This window comes from Centropristis striata, chromosome 14, assembly GCF_030273125.1.
Source record: "Centropristis striata isolate RG_2023a ecotype Rhode Island chromosome 14, C.striata_1.0, whole genome shotgun sequence".
In the NCBI taxonomy this organism is placed as follows: Eukaryota; Metazoa; Chordata; class Actinopteri; order Perciformes; family Serranidae; genus Centropristis; species Centropristis striata.
In genome coordinates, this window is record NC_081530.1 from 3,528,786 (window position 1) to 3,554,454 (window position 25,669).

At 37.2% G+C, this 25,669-nt stretch overlaps 1 protein-coding gene across 2 annotated transcripts; it reads right to left on the reverse strand.

Annotated features, from left to right (window-relative positions):
• Positions 1-829: 829 nt before the first annotated feature.
• Positions 830-24,326, reverse strand: topaz1 (testis and ovary specific TOPAZ 1). Of its 2 annotated transcripts, XM_059349652.1 has the most exons (21): positions 23,864-24,325; positions 20,154-20,288; positions 17,534-19,652; positions 17,397-17,440; positions 17,170-17,264; positions 16,245-16,291; positions 16,092-16,159; positions 15,205-15,263; positions 13,998-14,084; positions 12,947-13,004; positions 11,683-11,834; positions 10,597-10,689; positions 10,373-10,488; positions 9,028-9,091; positions 8,739-8,910; positions 8,530-8,636; positions 7,371-7,536; positions 6,341-6,493; positions 5,298-5,501; positions 3,132-3,318; positions 832-1,727 (listed from the first exon to the last, which is right to left on the reverse strand). In XM_059349652.1, exons 1-21 carry the CDS (start codon positions 24,135-24,137, stop codon positions 1,529-1,531), a joined length of 4,599 nt encoding a protein of 1,532 aa, XP_059205635.1. In that variant the 5' UTR covers positions 24,138-24,325; the 3' UTR covers positions 832-1,528. The 2 variants fall into 2 exon arrangements, with proteins under 2 accessions (XP_059205634.1, XP_059205635.1); XM_059349651.1 differs by having other exon boundaries at positions 830-1,727; positions 17,534-20,288; positions 23,864-24,326.
• Between the last annotated feature and the right edge of the window lie 1,343 nt (positions 24,327-25,669).

Sequence of the window (25,669 nt, forward strand, 5' to 3'; positions counted from 1 at the left end):
AGTGAGCTTATCTACATCAGCAAACTTTCTGTTGCCATTACACAGGTTAGAAAAAATTTTGGGGAAAAAAATGCTAAAATACATAAAAATAAATGGCAAAATTAAATAAGACAGCAAGTAAATAGGGGGATTTTTAACAGAGATACATGTAAGAAGCAAATTTAAACAGAAATATCAAACTGTCACATTTTAACAGTTAACTAATGGCTACATTTATTATTTCATATTTAAAGTAATTGGTAACACTTTATATTAAGGTCCTTAATAACCATTAATTAACAAGTAATAAGGCATTGTTCTCGCTTTAGATCCCTTTAGCTGCAAAAAGCATAGTTAACTTATAATAGGTGATCAATAAAGTATATTTTAATATCAATAAGCAAACAAAAGATTAATAAAGGCATGGCAAAGACATAATGGGTGGGTTATGGGTGTTTGTAATGCTATTATGAAGAATTATAAGATACTCATGAGGCTTTTATTAATGTTCTTAAGCATTTGCAAACTGTTAACAAGTTTCTTATTAGTGCTTATAAATCTCTTATAGCCTGCTATTAGCTGTATTATGCCATTATTAACACTTATATAAGCTTAAGTTTCCTTGTTCTATTCTGTGTTTTTTTTCTATTGTTGTTTTTATTTATGCTACCTCAGTGTTTTATTCTATTGTATTTTATTGTACTTGAATACCAGACCACTGTGACAACCGAAATTTCCCTTCGGGGATGAATAAAGTAAATAAATAAGTAAATAAGTAAGTTATCTATCTATCTATCTATCTATCTATCTAAAAACAATGGCAGTGTGAACGTAACTGCCTACCTAAATTGTAACTTTCCTTTCAGAAAACATTCGTTTTACGATGTTTTTTTCCTTTGGTGAAGAAACACAACAGTCAAACTTTTAGGAGCAGAACAATGTTTTTGTCTTTTTTGTTTTTTTTATAAAAACTTCATACAAACAAAAGCTCTTCAACAAGCAACAATTGAGGTTTTGACAATCAGTAAGATAACGCAGCAACATAATACTGTCAAAGACTTAACACCATCATAAATATAGACCTATATACACTCGGAAGTTATTTACAATGTTGTTTGAAATGAAATCTAAATACCTGTAACAACAACCTGACAAAAAGATGCTAGACTCTGTTCCCCAATTGACTTACTTCTTTTTTTCAAATAGTAAATCATACAAACACTGAGTAAAGACAAATTTGCTAAAAGAACTCTTCAGGAAACAACTTAACATTATTAAACAGATTGAAACAAAATTACGTTTTTGTGAAAATAAAAATGTAATTATTAAGTTGTGGCGTCAGTCTTTGGTTGTGATCTTCTGCTTCTTCGTCAAAGGCTGAATTGAAATACGACCATGTGTTACAAACGTACAGTCAACAGAAAAACACATCCGTTCTATTTCCTGATTTCATTGGTTGTTTAAACAGAGTCAACTGTGTTCTCTGGAACAGTTTCATAGAAAGGAAAGTTAAGTACTTCCAGGTACAGCAGAGGAATAACTGTTTGGCTCAGTGTGTCCACACCTCATTGGCCCACAGATGGTTGTGTCGGAGCCAGCATCGAGCGGAGGAAACGTCCAGAGTGAACACTTGTTCTTGTGACGAGTTCACTGCCGTGTAGTGAACGGATAGTTTGGGCTGAGGGATGCAGGCTGCAGACAGGATGCGGCTGCCGGCGGAGAGGTACTCGCTCTCACAGCTCTGAGTCCTGGAGGAGGAGGAGGAAGCAGGACCATCATGGAGATAACAAGACAAGACAGGGCTTTCTATTTCTATAAGATAACACAAATATCTGATCAGCAAATCACATGGCAGCCACTCGATGCATTTAGACATTTAGACATGGTGAAGACGAGCTGCTGGAGTTCAAAGTGATCATCCAAATGGGGAAGAAAGGTGGTTTAGGTCAGCTATTGTCAACCTTGGGGTCCCGACGGCAGTCAGCTCTGTCTCGACTGTGTTTTAGTCTTTTATGGTCAATTTGTGTCTTTTTTGGTCATTTTGTGTCTTTTTTTGATCATTTTGTGTCTTTTTTTTCATTTTGTGGTCAATTTGTGTCTTTTTTTTGGTCATCTTGTGTCTTTTTTTTGTCATTGCGTGTTTTTTTTTGGTCATTTTGTGTCTTTTTTGTGTCATTTTGACTCTTTTTTTTGTCATTTTGTGTCTTTTTTTTGGTAATTTTGTGACTTTTTTTTGGTCATTTTGTGTCTTTTTTGTGTCATTTTGTGTCTTTTGTGGTCATTTTGTGTCTTTTTTGGTAATTTTGTGTATTTTTTTGGTAATTTTGTGTATTTTTTGATCATTTTGTCTTTTTTCATTTTGTGGTCAATTTGTGTCGTTTTTGGTAATTTTGTGTCTTTCTTTGGTCACTTTGTGTCTTTTTTGGTCATTTTTGTCTATTTTGGTCATTTTGTGGTCAATTTGTGTCTTTTTTGCTCATTTTATTTCTTTTTTGGGTGATCTGAACTGTGCGTGTGAGATTGTGTTCAGTGAGCGGGGGTCGCGGACAACATGCATGTTAAATTGGGGGTCGCAACTCAAAAAGGTTGAGAACTACTGATTTAGGTGACTTTGAACGTGGCATGGTTATTGGTCTGAGTCTCTCTAGGGTTTACAGAGGGGTTGATGCCAGAGGCCAGACTGGTTCAACAGTAACTCATATAACTACTCATTAATAAAGGTTTCTCTGTACACACGAGCTACAGCAGCAAAGACCACACCCCCACTTTATTAGATACACTTTGCAAGCTAAGAAAGTGGCCAGTGAGTGTATAAGTGAGAAAGTTGTCTTTGGTGTTTGACAAATATCAGCAAAATAATTGCATTGAATGCACAGAAAGGGAACATCCTCATTAGATGAGGAAAAGAACAGTGGCAGCAGAGTCAACTGCACGACTGGTACGTCTGAAACTGTCTGTGGGCAGATAATTAGCATGGTACGCCTGAGTTTTAGCCCTCCCAGACGGTTACCCTGGGACTTAGTTGCCTGCTTGTCTCTTTAAGGGTTAATGTACTGATAACAAGGTGCAGCTATTGGTCAGAAAAAACTAAAACTAAATTTGCGACCCTGGTATATCGATCACAAAATGCAACCAGTGTTCTCACACCTTACCTTTTGAGAGTGATGCGGAGAGAGGAAGTGGCGGCCTCTGAAATGTGGAAGATGCCCGTAGCATTGACGGTGATGAACATCTCCATGGTGATAGCCAGCTCCACCTCCCCTAGTCGACACGGGACGCTCAGCGCCATGAAACCAGGAGGAGCAGACACTCCTGGGTAGTAGCCTTCACTCAGAGAGTCTGAGAATATCAACATTGGTGTAAACATCAAATTAATAAATAAAGGAGTTTATATCACTGCGCTCAGACAACAGGAGAACCACTAGGACGACCAGTAGAGGTGCACTGAATTTGGCAGATCAGCTTTTTCTATAAGAGCCACTAATTATTGGAAGTCAGTACCAAATGAGATCAGAGACATCAGCACATTCTTTGGTTTTAAATCTAAAATAAAATCATGGCTTAAATCCACTCAATCATGCACCCACCAACTATAAACTCAAACATTAGTTCACTATTTTGCATCTCTAAACTTAAATTTTATTTCAATTTTTGCAGCATATACAAACATATATATACAAATTCACATTTAGTCTGCTGTTTTTCATTTGTGATCTGCTTAATACAGCATTAAAGCATATACATCAAGTCAAATATGTATAAATGACATAGTTAAACCAAAGTAACACAAACAAACAATAAGTAATTAAATAATAAACTGTGTTAGTGGAAATAAATCAAATTAAATTAAGTGAAATAAAGTAAAATAAAATAAAGGTAACATGAGATTATTGCATTAGTATGGTCATGGCAGGTCTCCATCTGTTAACAAACATATCTTTTTGAAGCCTCAAGGAGGAAGTTATTTGTTCCATGTGATAAATTTCCCAGACCTTCTCAATCCACATATTGTATGTTGGAGGGTCGGGTTTTAACCATTTAACAGTAATACATTTAAGAGCTGAAATCAGTAATATTTGTAAAAGATATTTTTTCCCCCTTCCAGTTATGTAATTTGGTATGAGTCCAAACATTACCATCTTGGGATCTTTATTAAAACTTTTCTGGAATACTTTTCCAAGTGCATCAAAAACCTCAAAAGTGTTGTATTTCAACATTGTTTACTGTTGTTCTGTGTTGTATTCTGTTTTAAGAGTGTGAAGCTTTGTCGTTGCTGTTTGAAAGGCTTGTTTGTTTGTGTTAGATTGATGTTATTTGTTCCTGCCCAGGGACGACAGATGAAATTTAGCTCCTAGCTAATTCTGGTACGGCTGAGAGCCATGCACTGTCCCTGTTAAATAAACGAATAAATGAAATGAAATGAAATAGTTTGACACCTGTCAATGTCATTGATTTGTCTAATCTTTCTGATTTTTACTAGGGGTGAACCGCAATTTTCTGACCGATCACCGATCACCGATTTTTTAAAAAGCCTGACCTGCCGATTCCGATTTTGGCCGATACCGATTTTTTTATAACTCACAGCTGAACCTTCAATGTTTGAATCTTATTATATTGACAAAATAACAACACAGCAGTATTTTTCTTTAACAAATAAAGGAAATCACAATGCCTGAGGTAGTTAATAAAATATTGAACTTAAAATAAATAGCAACAATTTACAGGACAAACTAACAAAAAAACTGCAACCATAAACAAAGTGGCTTTTGTTCTGTACAACATACAGACAACTAGGGAGGGCATCGATTTTCGAATATTCGAATTCATTAAATCATAAAAAATCGAATAGTTCATCATATCTGGAAGAAAAAAAAGTTGTATTACTGGTGCCTTCCACACGGGGGCAGCGTAACATTTGATGATACTGTGTGGCGGCTAGATGCCAAGCTGTAGAAGAAGAAAAACTGTAGAAGAAGACGGCAGACGGCAGTCTATGAGCGGGACAAACAGAGATCACTAAGTGAACACCTGCGCAGCAGCACATACACACTACTGGGACAGAGCTAACTGTAGCTAACTTTAGCTAACTGCCGCTAACAGCGGCTCTTTTTAACGAGCCGGCCTCCGGCCTATTATCTAGGTAGATAAGATCGGTAGATAAGATCAGTTTGACGTAAAGGAATCGGCCGATCGCCGATCCCGCAAAATTAAGGAAATCGGCGCCGATCGATCGGTGCACCCCTAATTTTTACTAAATTGTGTTTATGAACTGTTTTAACATGAGTGGAGCAGCCAGTACCAACAGGGGTTCTACTTACGTCTGAAGACTTCCCGTGCCCGGAGCCAGAGGTTCTGCTTGCCCAGTTTTTGCAAAAGCATCTGCAGCAAAGCTTGTTCAACTGGCAGTTTTCTAGACAGCATGAAGTCCACCGTGTCTGAAGCTACAGGAAGGATCTGTTTGTCCAGACACACTTGCAGCTGAGAGTTAAACAGAGGAGCGTACTTGGAGATATCGACCGAGTCTGAGGAAAAGAAAACATACAATTACATGCAAACATATTGACGGCTGCCGTTAGAAAACACACGAGTGGTTCCTCAAATCAACTACATCGATTTGTGTGTTCATCGGTTTCTGCAGTGAGAAACAGGACAAGATGTTCTTCGAGACACACTTCAATTGGTAACAATGTTGAATGCTCCATAATTAGTTTTTGGAAGATAAATCAAATGTATGAGCTCATTACATGTTCCAAGGACTGAGTCCAACAAGAGGCAGATCTCAGGTTTTGGTATTCACCTCAACATACAGGTATATACTGAAAGATAATGTACATTTCAGAATTATACAAGTAGGCCTTTTTCAGGAAACAAGAAATGGGTTAACAACTTAACTCTATGGAGTCTTGGGCTATTTTGTCCATTTTTTAATTCTTTTCATGTCTTTGTAAGTCATTTTGTGTCTTTTTTTCATTTTGTGTCCTTTTTTGGTCATTTTGTGTCTTTTTTAGTCCTTTAGTCCAACATAAAATGTGATTTTGAATCTTTTTTTTACTTTCAAAACACTATCATGCTCAATAAAGAATTTTAAATGTTGCAAATGTGCATTCATTTCAGAGTACACTGAGACATTAAACTGCATCATTTTCAATTCAATTCTGGAAAAGTTGGTGTGTTCTAAAACTTTTGACCAGTAGTGTAGATATACCTATGTATATTTTTTCCATCTGCGTCTTTTATTTCTTGTTCTTTTTCTTTATTTCTATCTAAGTATACTGTAAAATGAACAACTTCATAAAAAAAAAGTAATAAATCTGGGATTCTGAACATTTCAGGCACTCATAAAGAGCCCCGCCCAACTCACCGTTTGGCTCTTTGAGTCCAGGCAGATTACCGAGGACCTCCAGCGCTCCTCTGTGAGACGTTTTCTCAGCCAGACGCATCAACACATGAGTGCGACTCTCCAGGTCAGCAGGCTTACACGGCCAGGAGGACGAACTTAGGAACCATTTGTTTTCTAAATGAACAGATATACAAACAGGCAGTATAGTAATATTACAGTTTTTGATTTTACATTTTACAAAGGAAATGTTTATTTACACTTCTTTATTGTGTGGGGGAAAAAATTTAATTGTGTAATTATCAGACCGCTATTACATTTTTCATCCCTCGCACCCCCAGGGGTCCACGCACCACATTTTGGGAATCCCTGCCCTAAAGCATACCCTGCTTTATGCCTTTTTCATATAAATGGGACCATAATTAACAAAATCAACATGCTTTAGTGGAGAAGACTTGAAACTAGCAATAGAGACCATAAAGTCATTAGTCAAAAATGTTTACTATATACATTGGTATGAATATATCAACCATATTTACACGAGGATTTACATAGGACTGGAACATGTGCTTAACTGTCAGTTATTTTTGTATCTATATAATTTCTGAATCATCTGTCGATATGTATTTTTTTTTTTTTTTACATTTATTTATTTATTTTTTCTCTTTGTCTGTGAGCCGAGTTGTAGTGTAGTAGTATAGCCCAGTGTGGGTTCTTTTTATTTTATTTTATTTTTATATATTCTATTTTATTTGTTTGATTGTTCTTTGTGTTTGTTTGTTTTTCACTGTGTGCTGTGAAAATCAATAAACATATTGTTTAAAAAAAAAAAAAATGTTTACTGAGGTAATAAATTCAGTGAGAAGTAGACTTCTATACAGTTGGACTTATTTGCAGCCAGTGGAGTCGCCCCCTACTGATCGTTAGACAGAATGCAGGTTTAAGGCACATCCACACTGGCTTCACTTTTCAGACCCCTAGGCTACGCCCACTTCTTTTATACACAGGTAATTCAATCATGGCTTCCCGTTTCCTGCAGGGTCGGAGCAGTTACCTCGGAGTGTGTTTAGAGCTCCTTCCAAGCTGCCACTCAGGAGGAAGAGCTCCGTTGCCACGGTGACCAGGTAGCAACGTGATGCTCCATCCTCATTCCCAAACAAACCCTTCAGTGTCGAGTAGTTGACTTTTGAATGGGACAGCACTTCCACCACCCTCCGACCCTACATGCACAAACAATATGAATATATCTTCAAAAATGTGATGTTCTGTGACTACAAAGATAGCATAAAATACTTTGTTTATCTGCAGAATTTCTCTGTTACCATCATACCAAGGAGGTTCTACATTACATGTCTAATCATCAAAGTTAAAAAGACAACATGGAAATCACATTGTTAAATGTTTTAAAGGGTGGTTACTTTAGTAGTTATCCATAGTTAGTGTACAGTGTTCAGTGTACCCACAGTCAGGACACCACCAGTTTGGAGAAGCAGGAAGGAATACCAACAGGGAAGCTAAACAATAAACTGCTGTGAAACCTATTTTAGCCTCATCAAACTACATTGTACAACCACACTTCAAAAATCCTCTACTATCCCTTTAAAATGTATCCTATTTCATTTCATTTCAACACCCAGATTATAGCTCACTCAAAAAGCTTGTGTAGTAACAAATACCTTTTGAGAGTGTTTGTTGTTAGTTGGGGGGTAAAAAGGCTCTGACCAGGAAATGGCTCAAGAAAGACAAACCAACAATAAATGATTGGATTGATGTAATTTACAATATATATGTTGTGGAGAGAATTACATTTAAACTAAGAAACCAAACTGATGTTTTTGAAGAGAACTGGTCAAAATGGCTCAGCTATGTGTTAACTGTAAGACCTGATTTCATATAGATCGCAAAGATAAGATCAAACCCTCTATTAAGATTTTATTTTTAATTAGTTCCCTATTTTCAAGCAGCATCCTTATATTTTTATGTATGATGTGCTTATGTCGACTCTGCTGTTTTACTTAATGCATAATCCTCCCCTTGTTATGTTATGTTATGTTGTATGTTCTTGTGCCCACTGGCACTTATGTGTATGTTACTAAGAAAAAACGAATAAAAAGTAAATAAATAAAAAACTGCACTGTACTGACTCAGGATGGCTAACTTGCCTGGACAGAGATCAGATTCAAATAGGGGATAGAGGTGTGAAACATATTTACCTTGGCCCATTGATGCGTTTTGTGGTATCTTAACATGAGAGAGACTCCAATTCTGCCTAAAAGACTTCTCATCAGGCTCTCCTCACCTTCATTCTGACTCTGACACACTAAAAACCAGAATAAACAAATGATCAGGAATCATTATGTGTTGATTTGTTAACCTTTTTGTTTGTTTGTTTGTTTTTAAATCAAGAGTTAGAGGTTTTTACCGGTCTCAGCGAAGGCAGCAAAGGGCAGTGCCAGCTTGTCTTTGCTCTGAGACAGCAGCGCGATGGCGATGCGGCCGCTGATTCGCCCCGCTTGGTTGTTCTGTTTGCTGGATTGGCAGATGGATCTGAAAACCTCCCCCATCCGCCTCCAGTCCTCTTGCTTGGTACAAAGCTGACAGACAGAAAGCATAAAAGCAGGCCTGAATACAATGACAGACTGAACGTGAAACAAATGTATCCTTGGATAAGTTGACAAAAGTTGACAAAAGTGATCTTGTGAAAAGCTAACCTCTATTTCCACAATGGAATGGGCCAAAGACAGGTACTCTGGAAGGGGTGTGCTGCTGGACAACCTTTTATTATAAATAGAAAGACAGAGTAATGTAATGTATTAGGTGTCAAAGTGAAGAAGGAACACTATCCCACTTATTTTTTTCGTGTCATAAGCTACAACCATTCTGGTCATCCTTGTTTGAGTTCTTCACTAAGGCCCTTAACCTCCTGAGACCCAAGCTTTTGTTTTGTATGTATTGTTAGTTTCTCCTAGATATTTTGGATCAGTAGGATCTGATTAGTACCAAAACTAAGCATTGTCTTTGAACAGGAAGTCGTTTTTGAAAAAAAAAAATGATGGGTTAATTTTACTGTACAACACAATTAATTCACTAGTTTATAAAGCTGTTTATTTCTTTACATTTACACCCTCTTATTTAAAGAACGATCGTAAAAGTCTATTCGTTCTCAAATGAGTACTTCCTGATTAGCAGTGTCGTAGCTTGTTGCTATTGCTAAAAAATAGTCAAACTACAAACATTATTAAGCACAAATAAACAAGTTTTAACCATAAAATCTGATCAGTTTCTGTACCTGGTCCACTTTTTTCTGGGGATAAGCTGCTGATTGACTTTACCAAGATGCTGCCATCTGATTTTTATACTGATTCATGTATTGACTACTGAGGACAACAGCTCATAGTTAAGCAAAATGAAGTATAAGGTCCAGCAAACCTAAAATTAAATGTCCACATATGAGGACGCAGGGTCACAGGAGGTTAATCAACCACGTAACCCGTTCACCGTGTTATTTGCAGCGGCTAATCCAGATAGTGTAAAAAGGAGTTATGAAGCTATTAAAGGCTATCTCCCTTTCAACATTGTTAGCCAGAAAGCTAATTCTACAATCCTGGAAATCTGAAAGGGCTCCTACGTTTGAAATGTGGTTGAGAGAGCTGGGAAATGTATTACACTTGGAGAAAATCAGGTACATAATATCTACTAAAGAGGATATCTTTTTTGAAATATGGCAACCTTTTCTTGATTTAATGTCTAAAAACTGAATTAGTGTTATTCTGTTGCTGTGTCATTTATGTTATACCCTTGTTTTGTTTGTCTAATGTCAAAAACTCTGTCAAAAAAAAAAAAAAAAAAAGTGTTGTTCTGTGTAGCTCCACCAACTATCTCTAATTTGTATATATAATTTGTTTATATTTTTCTGTTATGAAAACAATAAAAATAAATACACAAAAAAAGAAAAAAAAAAAAGATTAGAATTTAGAAAGTAGGACACAATCATACAACAAATGAGTAAGGACGATAATGAACTACTTTGTAAGGGTGATGTGAGTTGAAGCTTACTTGTGATTATCAGACCCTAAAACAAGTGAGTTTGGATTGACTGTCTGCTGGAACTCAGGAGTGTTTTTCACACAATCAAGGCAGTCCAAACTCAGCACCAGGCCTGCATTGGCCATCTGTAAACAAACATGCACAAGAAAAATTATTTCACAGACACGTAAAAAAAAAAAAAAATACAGATCCCACTGCCCTGCAGTAAAGTAAGTGTGTACGAGTTGAGATACCTTGAATATGAGCTGCATGAGTTCAGGAACAAAACCCACGAGACCTTTTTCTCTCACGATGTTAAAGAGAGCCAACAGGAACTCATGGCCAGGCTAGAAAGAGAGGAAGAGGTGGAAAAGTTCAACATCTATTTTAACGCCCACAGCGGTGATAGGTAGATGATCGAGGCTTCTCTAGAACATGCCCCGTCCTCTGCTGCAGCTGTTCTCAACCTTGGGGTCGGGACCCCAATTGGGGTCGCGAGATGATTTCTGGGGGTCGCCAAATCATTTTGGAAGTCAGCTCTGTCTCCACTGTGTTAAAATGTTCATGTGTTAATGTGTTTTAGTCTTTTTGGTCACTTAATGTCTTTTTTTGGTCATTTTGTAATTTTGTGTCTTTTTTGGTCAGTTTGTGTCTTTTTTGTGTCTTTTTTGGTCAGTTTGTGTCTTTTTTTGTGTCTTTTTTTAATCATTTTGTGGTCAATTTGTGTCTTTTTTGGTCATTTTGTTTCCTTTTTGGTCATTTTGTGTCTTTTCTGGTCATTTTATGTCTTTTTTGGTCATTCTGTGTCTTTTTTTGATCATTTTGTGGTCAATTTGTGTCTTTTTTGGTCATTTTGTGTCTTTTATTGATCATTTTGTGGTCAATTTGTGTCTTTTTTGGTCATTTTGTTCCCTTTTTGGTCATTTTGTGTCTTTTCTGGTCATTTTATGTCTTTTTTGGTCATTCTGTGTCTTTTTTTGATCATTTTGTGGTCAATTTGTGTCTTTTTTTGGTCATTTTGTTTCCTTTTTTGGTCATTTTGTTTCCTTTTTTGGTCATTTTGTGTCTTTTTTGGTCAATTTGTGTCTTTTTTGGTCAATTTGTGTCTTTTTTATCATTTTGTGGTCAATTTGTGTCTTTTTTTAGTCATTTTGTTTCTTTTTTTGGGTGATCTGAACTGTGCGTGTGAGATTGTGTTCAGTGAGCGGGGGTCACGGACAACATGCATGTTAAATTGGGGGTCGCGACTCAAAAAGGTTGAGAACTAACTGCTCTGCTGGACGACAAGATGTACTGCAGCTTGACATTATTGTTAAAAGATGGATTAAAAGCACACTCACCACAATCCTGTGGGCTAAACTGACGCTGAGGACTGAGAAGACATCAGACACCATACCGGCTTTGAGCAGAGACCAGAGCAGAGCCAGGAGGACCGTCATGGAGAAGTAGACTCCTGGTGGGTTGTTCTGGTAGTAGCCTGTAAACACAGCGCCTGGACACAAAAGGGAACGGTCTACTCAACGTCACAGTTTGGATGTTTTGAAGTGGGGTTGCATTCCAAGATGGAAAGAGCTGTCTGAAGGAAACTTTACCCATAAGAACCCAGAAATCCTTAAAGGAAAATGATGGGGGATATACCACAGACCAGGTGGACCACATAGGGGTAGTATTTAAAAAAATAAAAACGTCATAAATGTGTTCTAAATGTCAAAGATCTGTGATGTGACATATACGTCACATTGTGCGTTTATGGAATTTATGTTTATGATATTTCTTATTTTTGAATGAATAAATTAAACACCTTTTCTGCTTACAAAAACACAAATTTGCCTTTTTCTTTGCATCTCCACAACATATATAAAACTGTGACATTAATAGTGCTGCTAGACAACAAATTCCATTTCAGATTTGTTTTCAGTTACAAAATAATAATCAATAAGTTACAAAATTTACGGACATGTATATGTATCTGTGTGTGTGTATAGATATATGTATGTATATATTTATTTACTAATTTTTTCATTTATTTATTTTGTGGTTATAAAGGCCCCCCCCCCTTTTTTTTCTCTCTCTCTCTCTCTTTCTTTTCTTTCTTCATTTTATATATTCATTTTATATTTATTAATTTCTTTTTAATCATAATTATTGCTATCATTATTGTTATTATTTTTCTTGTATGTGCCTTCTTGTTCTATGTTGTTCACCGTTTGTAAATTAACAAAATGTGCAACAAACATATGTTTAAAAAAAAAAAAAAAGTTACAAAATAATCAAAATCAATAATAAATATATATATATATATATAAATAGCACTGCCTCATTTGACGACTTCTCAACAAGCTACTGTAACTGTAAAACACTGAAAAACACACTTATGTACTTGAGAAAACATACATGAATATTACTAGAACATTTAAAATGTTTGTGACACCCGTGTCACCGTGGGTTCTTATGGGTTAAAGCAGTGAAAATATTCTAAATATAGCACACACTTAATTTGATATAGATGATTTTCAAGTGGCTATAATACATTTTCCACAGCAGTACATTGCTTAAAAACAACAAAACTATCCCTTTAAATTATTGAATAAATTGAAAACTCACCTGCTTTTTGAAGACACATTGGATTTTTGGTGAAGCGTGTCACAGTTTCAATGCACAACTGAAGGAGGAAAATTGTAAAGTGACTCCACAATCCTGAAATGAAGTGTGAAATTACAGCAAAGACACAGCAGAGGGGGGTGTTGCCTCTGTGTTCAACAGACATCTGAGAGTTTTTAGCATCAAGTTTTTCCAGTAAGGCAGTTCTATAACTGACCTATAAATCACAAGTTCATTGTCTACATCAGCTATTCTCAACCTTGGGGTCGGGACCCCAATTGGGGTCGCAAGAAGATTTCTGGGGGTCGCCAAATCATCTTGGAAGTCAGCTCTGTCTCCACTGTGTTAAAGTGTTCATGTGTTAATGTGTTTTAGTCTTTTTAGTCATTTTGTGTCTTTTTTTGGTCATTTTGTGTCTTTTTTTTGGGATCATTTTGTGGTCAATTTGTGTCTTTTTTGGTCATTTTGTTTCCTTTTTTGTCATTTTGTGTCTTTTTTTAGTCATTTTGTGTCTTTTTTTTTGGTCGTTTTGTGTCTTTTTTGCTCATTTTGTTTCCTTTTTTGTCATTTTGTGTCTTTTTTAGTCATTTTGTGTCTTTTCTGGTCATTTTGTGTCTTTTTTGACCATTTTGTGGTCAATTTGTGTCTTTTTTGGTCATTTTGTTTCCTTTTTTGTCATTTTGTGTCTTTTTTAGTCATTTTGTGTCTTTTTTTGGTAATTTTGTGTCTTTTCTGGTCATTTTGTGTCTTTTTTGACCATTTTGTGGTCAATTTGTGTCTTTTTTGGTCATTTTGTTTCCTTTTTTTTGGTCATTTTGTTTCTTGTTTGGGTGATCTGAACTGTGCGTGTGAGATTGTGTTCAGTGAGCGGGGGTCGCGGACAACATGCATGTTAAATTGGGGGTCGCGACTCAAAAAGGTTGAGAACTACTGGTCTACATAATCTGCGTTACTTGATGAAGGGACAGGTACAGTACACAGCTGTAAAGGGTTAAAGCGCTCATGGTCTGGCTGCTGGAAAGCCATGAAAACACTACTTTCTCTTTGACCTTACCTTCTCGTCCCCCTCCACAGGAACATGCTGGAAGCGACACATCTTGAAACCACAGGACAGAGACTCACTGAAGTACTGCCTGCAGTACTGAGGGGTTGAAGGGAGAGAAGCTGCTGCGTTACTTAAACAAAAAACATGTCTGTGGCAGGAGAATATACAGTACAAGTCTTGATAAAATGTCATTAACAAGCTGAGTGTCTTTATAATACATCTCCAGGCACTCATTTTCTGCCTCCATCTATGCACATTGAGACAAGTGATCAATTAAATGTATTCCCAATGCCACATAATTTATTCTAAAGCAGACCTGAATACCAACTTGTCCTATAATTATGGTGCTTTTTTTTTCTCCTCAAAAAGTCACAAAAGAATGTCAGGAACAACAGAAAGACATGAAGTATAATCAGCCATACTGCTTTACTTTATGCACTTTAAAATCAGATGTGGCATTGTCGGCCAAAATATGAGAAAAACAGTCGGAATGGAGCCGAAAACTAAATTAGCCTACCAACACTAATAATAGGTAATAATGAGCATTTATTTCTATGATTTTGTCAGAATGCAGTGAGGACCCAAGTGCAAAAAAGAGGCTGGAGACTGAAGAAATATCTCAAAAGATTTGGATTTGGAAAACTAGACTTGAAGTTGGGAAAATTTAGACCAGCTCATAGACTTTCATAAGCTATGATGCACATTTTAGTTGACTAAAACATTTTTACTGCCATATATAATCTACACATGTTTACAACTGAAGAATACAAATTGCTTTGGACCTACACCAATGATACATTGAATTAAAAATGTTAAGAAATAAAAAAATCAGATGTGGTGCTCAAACCTTTTCAACAATAATCATTTACTCTGCAGTTCATTCTAGAATGAGCACACCAAATCAAATACATTTTTACATTTGCCTTTCACCCCTAGTGTTACGATACAGACATCCCAGAGCTAGTTTGCTTTCCTTTTCCATTTTTTTCTAATAACATTTTTATTCTCAAGTATGGACTCGCACTTAAAGTAAGCACCAAGGATTAATGGATCACACCACACCACCTACAGTAAGTAAGACTCTTCTGTTAAGCAGGTCCAGCACTAATTAGGTTTGGTTAGCTTCTTTGGAAAAATGAGAAAATACAATGCTAAAGCAAACAAAAATGTTATTGTGGGAAGACGGTAACTGCTCTGTATTTAATGAAGCACTTACAGCGTTAGATTTCTGGCGCCTGAAATCTGTCACGTTTGCTGGGTTTGTGCTCCACGGCCCTGTGTGGAGAGCAGAGGAGCAAAACAGTCATACAAAGCAGCTGAGCGGTGCAAACACAAAACAAGTGACATCAGTTCAGAAATGTGTCATTGTCGTATCTTACTTCATTGGAAGGTTAAGAATCCTCCCTCCCCTAACTCTTGGCTAAAGGATCTAATGTCATTTCTACACTTAGAAAAAATCAAGTACAGTATTAGGGGGTGCTCCGACAACTTTTATAAAACTTGGAATCCCATTCTTTCCCTAACTGAGTCTATTTCATCATTAGATGATTAACAAAGATTGTTCTAATTAAGATAAATTGATATAACTTTTAAATGGCCAGTAATTGTTTTTAGTATACTTATTTGGTGGTCAAACTCTAGGCACAACATATACAAATTGTTATAGCTATTTTGTTTGTTCTTTCCAGGCATTCTGTACATCTCCTCTAAATGTCCCTTTTTATTTTATTTATTTATTTAGTATTATTATTATTTGTTTGGTTTTATGTGTATGTATATGTATGTATGTATGTTTATATGTATATGTATATTTTTATTTTTTGTTTTTTATTATTGTTATTTGGCTACTCTTCACCCCTCCTGTTTTTCTTTGAGGGGGAGAGAGTTGTATTTTCTCATTATCATTACTATTTATTGTTTTTTGCTTATTTTATGTGAATGTAACTCTCTGGTTCGGGGGCGGGGGGTTGTTTTAAAAGGGGGAAAAATGGGTAAATTGTACCTTTTCTGATTGAATATGTATTATGTCCTGACAACCCAATAAAGATATATATGAAAAAAAAGAAATGTGTCATTGTCCATGCCGTTTCCATTGTGCCTCACCATTTCTTAGATCCATAATTGGAGGGATGAGATTATGCAGGGAGTTCACTCTTTGGATGGGTTTGCTCCTGTTGCAGGACATAAACACAGTGATCAACACAATGAAACATCAAGTGGTGTGTAGACACGTTTCACCATGTGACAAACAGATACCTCTCCAGGACTCCGTTTACATGATTGTTGTTGGCATCAGGACAACCCTGTTCAAAAACACACAGAAAAGGTTCAACATGAAGAATTTTACTTCTCATTATAGTAACTAAACAGATTTGGTCAAGATTCTATTGTATATTTGGCAAGTATTTCACCAAGGCACGCAATCTTAACCCTTTGATGCACAACATGGGTCTAAAGTGACCCGACAGAGTTTTTATGTTCTATATCTTTGCAATAAATTATTTTCATCATTCAGTATTCCAGGTTTTCCTCAATTAATTTGTTTTTGATCATCATACATCCTTATTTCATGTTTTCCTTTATTCATTTTTTAATAAAATCCCTTTTTGTGTCACTACTCTTCTAATGCACAACATGGGTCAAAAATGACCCATATCCATTTTTTAGCTAAGTAGCTTGCTAAGCTAACAACTTAGCAAACTTCTTGGCTAAGTATTTAGCTAAGTAGCTTGCTAAGCTAACTACTTAGCTAACTTCTTGCCAAGTATTTAGCTAAGTAGCGTGCTAAGCTAACTACTTAGCCAACTTCTTGCCAAGTATTTAGCTAAGTAGCATCTGTCTGATTGGGAGAGAGACCAGAATAAACTATTAATTTAAAGCCATATGACAAGGTGATTAATGATGAATAATGATTAAAAATAATACCATGTTTGTTTATAAACTGACAAACGAAGGCACAAGTATGACACGGCACACACAATTTACTGGCAGAGGCTAAAGGAAATAACATTTCTTATTAATGGACTTTCAGTCTTAAAATGTTCAATTTGGGGAGCAAGTGCTGAGTGCGACACCTAGTGGACAATGTTGGGAACGCAGTATGGTCCAATATTTACCTTCATTTAAAACAAGTTTGACATTTTTACACTGACCAAAACCTTGGTTAGAGTCACTGCATTACCATGTTTTTGATATGTGTTTCTGTAGCAGGCCATGAGTTTCTTTGCATTTTAGGAGAGGTGCTGCTACACTGAGGTCTCCATGATCTGCTCTCCTCTGTAAAATACACACAAAAAAATACAATTACAGGATGATCAATGAATAAAATTGAACACACAGACGGCAAATTACTTTTGCTGATGTCTTGAGGTGACTCATTGTGTTTTGAGACTCTTGCACTAGGCCTACCTGTGCTATCAGGGCTGTCACACTTAAAATAAACTGGGGTCGATCTGGAACACAAATGAGATAGCCATTAAGTATGTAATGGACGACACCAAGGCATCTGTGACGGTGAGGAGATTATATCAGATATGAGAGCTTACCTTTGTTTTAAATCCAGTGATGCCACATCTATCCTTGGCGGCTGTATTTTTACCAATCTGGTTTTAGGGGCCGCAGTAACCCTGGTTGGCCCCAGTTTCAGCAAACTTTCCTTGGGCATACTTTCAAAGAGCTCTGGGTCATCCTGGATCACATCAACAAGCAGGATATCCTGTTCAAAAGCTGCAAACTCATCCAGAACGCTGTCCCGAGTATCATAAGCTGCCTCTGCATCCGTTTCATCACTTTCACCGCCTGCCATTTCAGATGGATTTAATCCCTTTACTCCCTCATCACTGAAAGCTCCACCATCATCTTCATCGCTGCTGGGAGAGGAGCAAGGTTCTGTCAGAGCACCTGAGCTAAGGGTTGCTTTCATTTTAGCGTCCGAGGGAACTTGTGGTTTTCTGTTACCCTGCTCCACATTATCTTTGTAGTCCACTTCATCCTGGCTTTCCTCTTCATTACCATCATCACCATCCACATCTTCATCACAGCTTGGAGGCGAATGAGGTTCCACTGAAGAAATAGTTGGAGTTCTGGAGGCTCCTTCCATTTCTTCACTACCATGTTCAAGAAAATCCTCGTAGTTTTCATTAACAATTCGTGGCATGCGATATCCAGGTAATATTTTGTGTTTGCTGGTGTCTTTGTATATTTCCTCCCCATGCTGTTTATTTGAACAGCGTTGGCTTTGAGGCAGTCGGCTTCTCGCTGAGTGTCCGTGTGGTGAAGTGACAGGAGAGAGCATTGGTGGAAGCCTAAAGTTGGTTGGGTTTGTTTCTAAACAGTTTTCAGTGAGGTTGTTGCTCACTGAACTCTCTTTTCTTACTGCAGGATCATGGTTACAGGGGCTTGTGTTATAATATGGCTCCAGTATTGGTGGACTCCTGCCTGTGAGCGGTTCATCGTCTCTCTCTTGCTCATCTTGAGGGAGCAGGAGGGAGGATGCATATGAATCTAAGGAATCAGAGTTGTGTGGTGGAGCAAAGGATGAAGATGAAGTCATTTGGGTTTCTTCGCAGTAGAACAATGGTTTTTCCACAGCTTTGAACACATATTTGGGTGAGGAGGATGCTACCGATGCGCTTCCAGATTGAGCATCAGCTAACTCGACACCTTCGACTTTATTCAGTAGGTACGATGAAGGCGGGAGAGAGGACGGCGTGGCTGAGCGGCTGCTCAAACCACCTTGGGTGAACGGAGACGACATGGCAGACAAAGTCGTGACAGTTTCCCAGTCAGTCAGTGTTGAAGGGGAAGGGGTCGACATGGAGCTGCCAGTTTCAGGTGCATTAAGTGGCAAAGATGAGGCTGTGTTACTGCCAGACTCTCTTCCACACTGAACTGATTCTTTAGCCTCCATAAAGTGAGGTGAGCATGAAGACGTATCACCTTGTCTTTTCCCATTTCTCTCTGATAAAAAGCTTTCTCCATCCTCTTCTCTCTCCTCTTCGTTTTGATGAGAAACCTGGTAGGCTGTGCCCGAAAACACCTTTGGAGGCATGTCATTGGTTCGGTTGCTGGGTGAACTTGGCTGATTGTGATCTAATGGAGAGTCGCTGTTATCTCTAGCTGATGGATCAACAGGCTCTGCTAGACAGCTTGTGGTTCCAGCATGTGCTCTACGGGTCCTGCCACTGTTAGAGAAGGGCCAGGACATGTATGTGCGTGCACAAGAAAATGTAACTGTTCTGAAATACGCCCTCACTCTCTGGCAGGTGAACGACTCTAGTTCATCATCCATGTCCAGATCGCTACTCTGACAGGACAGATCTGCTGCATCTCCTTTCGTGGGATCGTCAATCTCACCACGAGCTTTCTTGTGAACTCGGTTTTCTTTCACAGCCGAGCTAAAAGAACTGCCGTCCCCATTCGCCTGCGCTACAGATGCCAAACTGTCATCAGACATCCAAAGGCAAGTTTTCTCTTTATCTTCAGAGTCAGTTTTTCCTTTGCAACTGATGCTCTCAAAAACTGAAGTGGATGGAAAAATCCCGTCTTTAACGCCATTGCCTAGCTTTACTCTTTTGTCTCTCAGTCGAGATTCTGGCCCAGGATCCTCCTCAACATCTGTGTCCCACATGCCAGTCCTGCACTCCCCCTTCTTTGTACATTCACCTAGTGAGGAAGAAGCAGAACAGGTTGCAGAGCCTTCATTTGTCCAGCTCTTGAGGAAATGACATGTGGTATGACTCTGTAATGTCTGTGCATCTGTGCGTTTTTTTAGGTGTCTTTGGTGTTCCGTCAGACTCTGAGATTGACACACGGTCCTCTCAGACTGAACTCTGGGATAAAGCTCTCTATTTTTAGCCAGAGCACTTTCCTCACTTCTGTGCTGGTTATGCCCTAAGCAAGCAGGCACAAACTGAAATCCAGCTCTCATGTCCTGTTTGACACAATGCACACTCTTGGTTTTGAGAACATCTGGTAACACATAGCCACAGTCGTGACTTAGAACATCACATTTTCGAGCTATGTCACAAAGTATCACCTTCGGATACTTGTCTATCCATATGATAATCTTGTTTGAAGTCTCTGTGACTGCATTTTCTTTCTTGATTTTAACTTTAACCATAGGCTTCTCTGGCCCCGGGCAACTGCTTTTCTGCCCCTGCTTACCCAATGCCTTCCGCTGAGGGGGAATGTATTTAAAGTCCCCGCAGAGACCACAGCCGGAGGCCCTGTTGGCTCGTTTCAGACAGCCTTCCGAACCAGCAAGTCCAGTGGGGCATGGATGCGTATTTCTATCAATCTCTGCAAGTGGAAACAGAAACTTGTCAAACAGTAAAAAAGTGAATTTATCAGTAAAACATCTGTAAGCATTAAACATGAAGAAACTAATGCCACGTGAAGGTGTTTTTAGTGGATGGATTCCCATCAACATCAGCTGCCTAGAAGGCAGTACAAGAAACGAAAAGCTGTGTGCTGTTTGTAATCAGAGTTACGGATGTTACAAAGACATTAATTTGCCAAATAAACCAGTTATTGTTCATCCTTGAAGTTTTCTTTCTCCTTTTAAAATCAAATACTGAAAATATTGCATGGATTTACCCTTAGAGTGGCTTGCACAAAGAGGTTAATCCAAATACAGCACATTGTTTATTTTATTGTCATTTACCAACAGTAATGGGTTCATTACTGTTCATTAGTGGATGTTTTACTGCAGGAAATATCTACTGCAGTAGGTGAGAACTACATAAATAGACATTACCATGTGATTATTTCAAATAGACTACTAATTTATTAAATTACCAGAAAACAAGCTATATATTGCTATTGACATATTGGGATATAATATTTTGGCTAAAATTGCCCAGCCCTACTCTATACAGTGTTTCACCATATCAAAAACATTTTTGGTACAATTTCAGTCATAATTTTATTAATTAAAAACATTTTTTTGCCATAATAGTGGGGTCCAAGCTGGTTGTGCAAGTCTCAGCAGAAACAACATGGCAGTTCATTGACCGGAAGCTGGTCCCCCGCTGCCATTAGCAACAAGTTACCATCTTATTACATTCAGTACTTTAAACCAGCTATTCTCAACCTTGGGGTCGGGACCCCAATTGGGGTCGCGAGATGATTTCTGGGGGTCGCCAAATCATTTTGGAAGTCAGCTCTGTCTCCACTGTGTTAAAGTGTTCATGTGTTTTAGTCTGTTTGGTCACTTAATGTCTTTTTTTGTCCATTTTGTGTCTTTTTAGGTCATTTTATGTCTTCTTTTGATCATTTTGTGGTCAATTTGTGTCTTTTCTGGTCATTTTGTTTCCTTTTTTTGGTCATTCTGTGTCTTTTTTGGTCATTCTGTGTCTTTTTTGGTCATTTTGTGTCTTTTTTTAGTCATTTTGTGTCTTTTTTTGGTCCTCTTGTGTCTTTTTTTGGTCAATTTGTGTCTTTTTTTGTCCATTTTGTGTCTTTTTAGGTCATTTTATGTCTTCTTTTGATCATTTTGTGGTCAATTTGTGTCTTTTCTGGTCATTTTGTTTCCTTTTTTTGGTCATTCTGTGTCTTTTTTGGTCATTTTGTGTCTTTTTTTTGTCATTTTGTGTCTTTTTTTTGTCATTTTGTGTCTTTTTTTGGTCCTCTTGTGTCTTTTTTTGGTCAATTTGTGTCTTTTTTGTCCATTTTGTGTCTTTTTAGGTCATTTTATGTCTTCTTTTGATCATTTTGTGGTCAATTTGTGTCTTTTCTGGTCATTTTGTTTCCTTTTTTTGGTCATTCTGTGTCTTTTCTGGTCATTTTGTTTCCTTTTTTTGGTCATTCTGTGTCTTTTTTGGTCATTCTGTGTCTTTTTTTGTCCATTTTGTGTCTTTTTAGGTCATTTTATGTCTTCTTTTGATCATTTTGTGGTCAATTTGTGTCTTTTCTGGTCATTTTGTTTCCTTTTTTTGATCATTCTGTGTCTTTTTTGGTCATTTTGTGTCTTTTTTTAGTCATTTTGTGTCTTTTTTTGGTCCTCTTGTGTCTTTTTTTGGTCAATTTGTGTCTTTTTTGTCCATTTTGTGTCTTTTTAGGTCATTTTATGTCTTCTTCTGATCATTTTGTGGTCAATTCGTGTCTTTTTTGGTCATTTTGTGTCTTTTTTTAGTCATTTCGTGTCTTTTTTTAGTCATTTTGTGTCTTTTTTTAGTCATTTTGTGTCTTTTTTTAGTCATTTTGTGTCTTTTTTTGGTCATCTTGTGTCTTTTTTTGGTCAATTTGTGTCTTTTTTTGGTCATTTTGTGTCTTTTTTTGGTCATTTTATGTCTTTTCTGGTCATTTCGTGTCTTTTTTCAAAAAGGTTGAGAACTACTGCTTTAAACAACGTTGATCGGCAACTTCTACTTTACTTTATAACGTTACTAAACATACAGTATCTTTCTGCTTGATCCACTGACAGACAACATTTCAAGCTAACTTTGTAGAAGATTGATATGACTATTAGCCGCGCCGTTAGCTTAGCATCCGACACGTTTAAACAAACAGAGAGAAAAAAAAGCAAATAGCCAAAAGTTAGCTTAAACATTTTACCTCCCAAAATACCTCCAGGTAAAAAAAACCTTAGCTGGAGTCCAATACCAATAACTTTAATAATTAATAATAATTAATTGACTTTATATAGCGCTTTTCAATAACCCAAAGACGCTTTACACGCTAATTGATGGTGAACTAAACAAGCTAACTAAACAAGCTAACTAAACAAGCTAACCACACAGCTAAAGCTAACCTTACTTGTCAGTCCGGTGGGTGTCTCACGTGTCCCCACCTGTCGTGTTTCTGCAGGCTGGTGATCACACCCCGTGGACCTGGCCTTCACTTTACCCTCTTTACTGTCCCCGCCGCTTTTATCCTTTTGTTTGGATTTACACCCACCAGATTTGCCCAAACTAGCCTTTACATTGACCAGAGTCTGGCTGCTTGTGGCCAAGAGGTCCTCGCTATTCAGCTCTTTTTGACAAGACATTTTGCCCCTCGGTTTGACCCGGCAGTGGTCCTCCAGTGTCCGTTTATACCATGCACTCTTATATACAGTCTATGCATGCAACTGTGTGTAGTTCAAAACCACCACTCACCCACTCTGAGGCTGCAAAGACTTCTGAGGCTTTGCAGCCTGCACCTGCTCACGATCTTTTGTTTTAAAACTTCTGCAGTGAACAGATTTTGGTTCTAATTTGTCAACTTCCTATGCATTCATTTCTGTCTCTGTTTAGCATCTTTCAGTCTGTCCTTACATCACATGCATGGCTCCTTTTTCTCCACACAAACTTGACTATCAGTCAGATTTTTCATTTTATTTTAATTAAAAGTATAAAGCTGCCAGGAACCCAAAATATAAAACAAAAGACACAGGTGTCTTTGGAAATGTATAATGTATAAATAATTTTACCATTTATACACAAACTGTTAGAATAATTTGAATATTATACGTTGTTTAAAATGAAATGTTACTGTCTTCCTCTCAAAGACTGCGCAGAAATAATTGGTGAGGTATTTTCCTATTGGTGTCAGATTATTCAATTTTGAAGGTTTACTCGTGCAATTTTTCTAACAAAACCCAGCAGAAAAAATAATAAAACTACAAAAAAGTCTGTTTGCATGTAAATTAAAAATAGTAAAAGTTCTCATTGTAGAAAGAAAGTTCCCATTAGAAAGATAAATGTCACACTGTGAAAGCTCCTATGATTGAACTTTAACTGGCTTTCTCAGCTTGTCTACATATCATATATAAATAAAGTTATTACTGCAAATAAAACGTGTATTTTCAATAAATAGATAGACTCCAGAGGGTTAACCCCCACACAATCACTCCCAGATTTTGTTTTTCTTTTCTTTTCTTTTCTTCCACGTACCTACACCATCCTCCTGCGGCTTCCCTTCAGCGGTGTTACAGCTGGTTTCTGTCACATTTTCTGGGCCCATTTGGTCTCTTACAGAAGTTTGCACGGCTTCTTCGCTGTGCAGGACAGAGGCCGGGTCTTTTAGTGAAACTAGTTCGGGAACTAGTTGGTTTTCCTCTTGGTTTTTTACTTTATTCAGAGACTGAGGGGGTCGTCTCCGCCGCGGCACCAGTTTTAGCCCAACAAGGTCTCTGTTAAGTTTGACCCTGCTAGTAGACGGTAACATGCTGACAGGTAAAACAATCACTACCGGAAGCTACAGAATATTAATCTGGTAACTATCAAAAGTGCTTTCGACTAAAGTGCTACACATAAATCTGCGTCCCGGCGTCAAATCTAGTCTGGATTATAGCGTTTATCTCTCCCTGCTGCACGTTTATTAACAACAACTTCATCTCAGGTGGGCAGACCGATCCGCGCATGCGCGAAATGTCAATTAGGTCGCTGGTTCCCAAACTGGGGGCGTGACGTAGGTGGGGGCGGGGTTACAAAAGGGGGCGTGGCAAGGCTAAATTAAAATTATTTCATTGTTCTCCAATGCTGAAAAGTAAAAAATAATCTGTTTAATTTACGGAAAAATACTGGCAGCTGTGGTTGCCAGAACCTCACCGTAAAAAAATACAATGAATGGGTTTTCTACTGTAAATTTAAATGTAAATATAAGCAAAAACGGTAATTTAGACTGAATATTCCTGTTATTTTTAGGGTAATTGTGTCATTCATTCACACATCATGATATTTCTCCATACATTTTCCATGAAAATGTTATATTTTTACAGCAAAGCTGTGTGTTTCTTCCAGTTTATGACCGAAAAAAGCAAAAGTTTTGTGCTATTACTTGATTTAAGGTAATTAAAAGTGTCTTTTAATTTTACACCCTATTTCTGATTTATTTGACAGTGTTTTACTGTTATTTATACAAACATTTTTTACAGTGTGGTAAAAGCTAAATCAGATCATGACTCTACTCTAAATATTACAAATACAAAAAAAAAGTATTTTTTAGATAGAAAAGGGGGCCCAGTAGAAAAACGTTGGGAACCACTGAATAAGGCACTTTGTTTGCTCTTCCATAGTATGTGAATATTTCCTTCGAACCAACACATATTGGCCAAACTTTACAACCATTTAGTGACAAAGAAAATTAAAGTGAAAATAAAAATTTACAGGTGCAGGTATGGAACATCTAATGATAGCTAGTCCACTGAAAAACTATATTTATTTTTATTATATCGTGTATGATTTCTTTTATTATTGTAATTTAAAAGTATATTTATCACAGGTCTTAAAATCTACACCTGAAACTGTTATATATAAATAACTAAATATATGTGCTCATGATATAAATAAAACTGACTAATAAATAAATCTTTAAATATATAAAAATGGACTAATTATTTGTTTCGGGCGACTTTTATTTCACAACTCCACTTTTTTTTTATTTCATTAGACTTTATTTCATTATTCAGCATTTACTTATTTTATCATTTCCATCAAAGTCTTATTTCACTGCATATTTCTTGATGTTTTTATTTATTTCATATTAACTTCAATGGCTTCAAAGTGTTTTGTGTCGAAACAATGATATGCAGAAAATGTAATTTGCAAAACAGTGATACTGAAAGTCAGTTCTACTGTGAATAATCTTTTTTCCTGAGGTGATTGCAGGTGATCAGTTATTGCTACAGTAGCCTTAGAGGTGCATGCATTCAAATGATTTACTGTTGGAGCATTGTCTTTAAATAAAAATACTCAAAT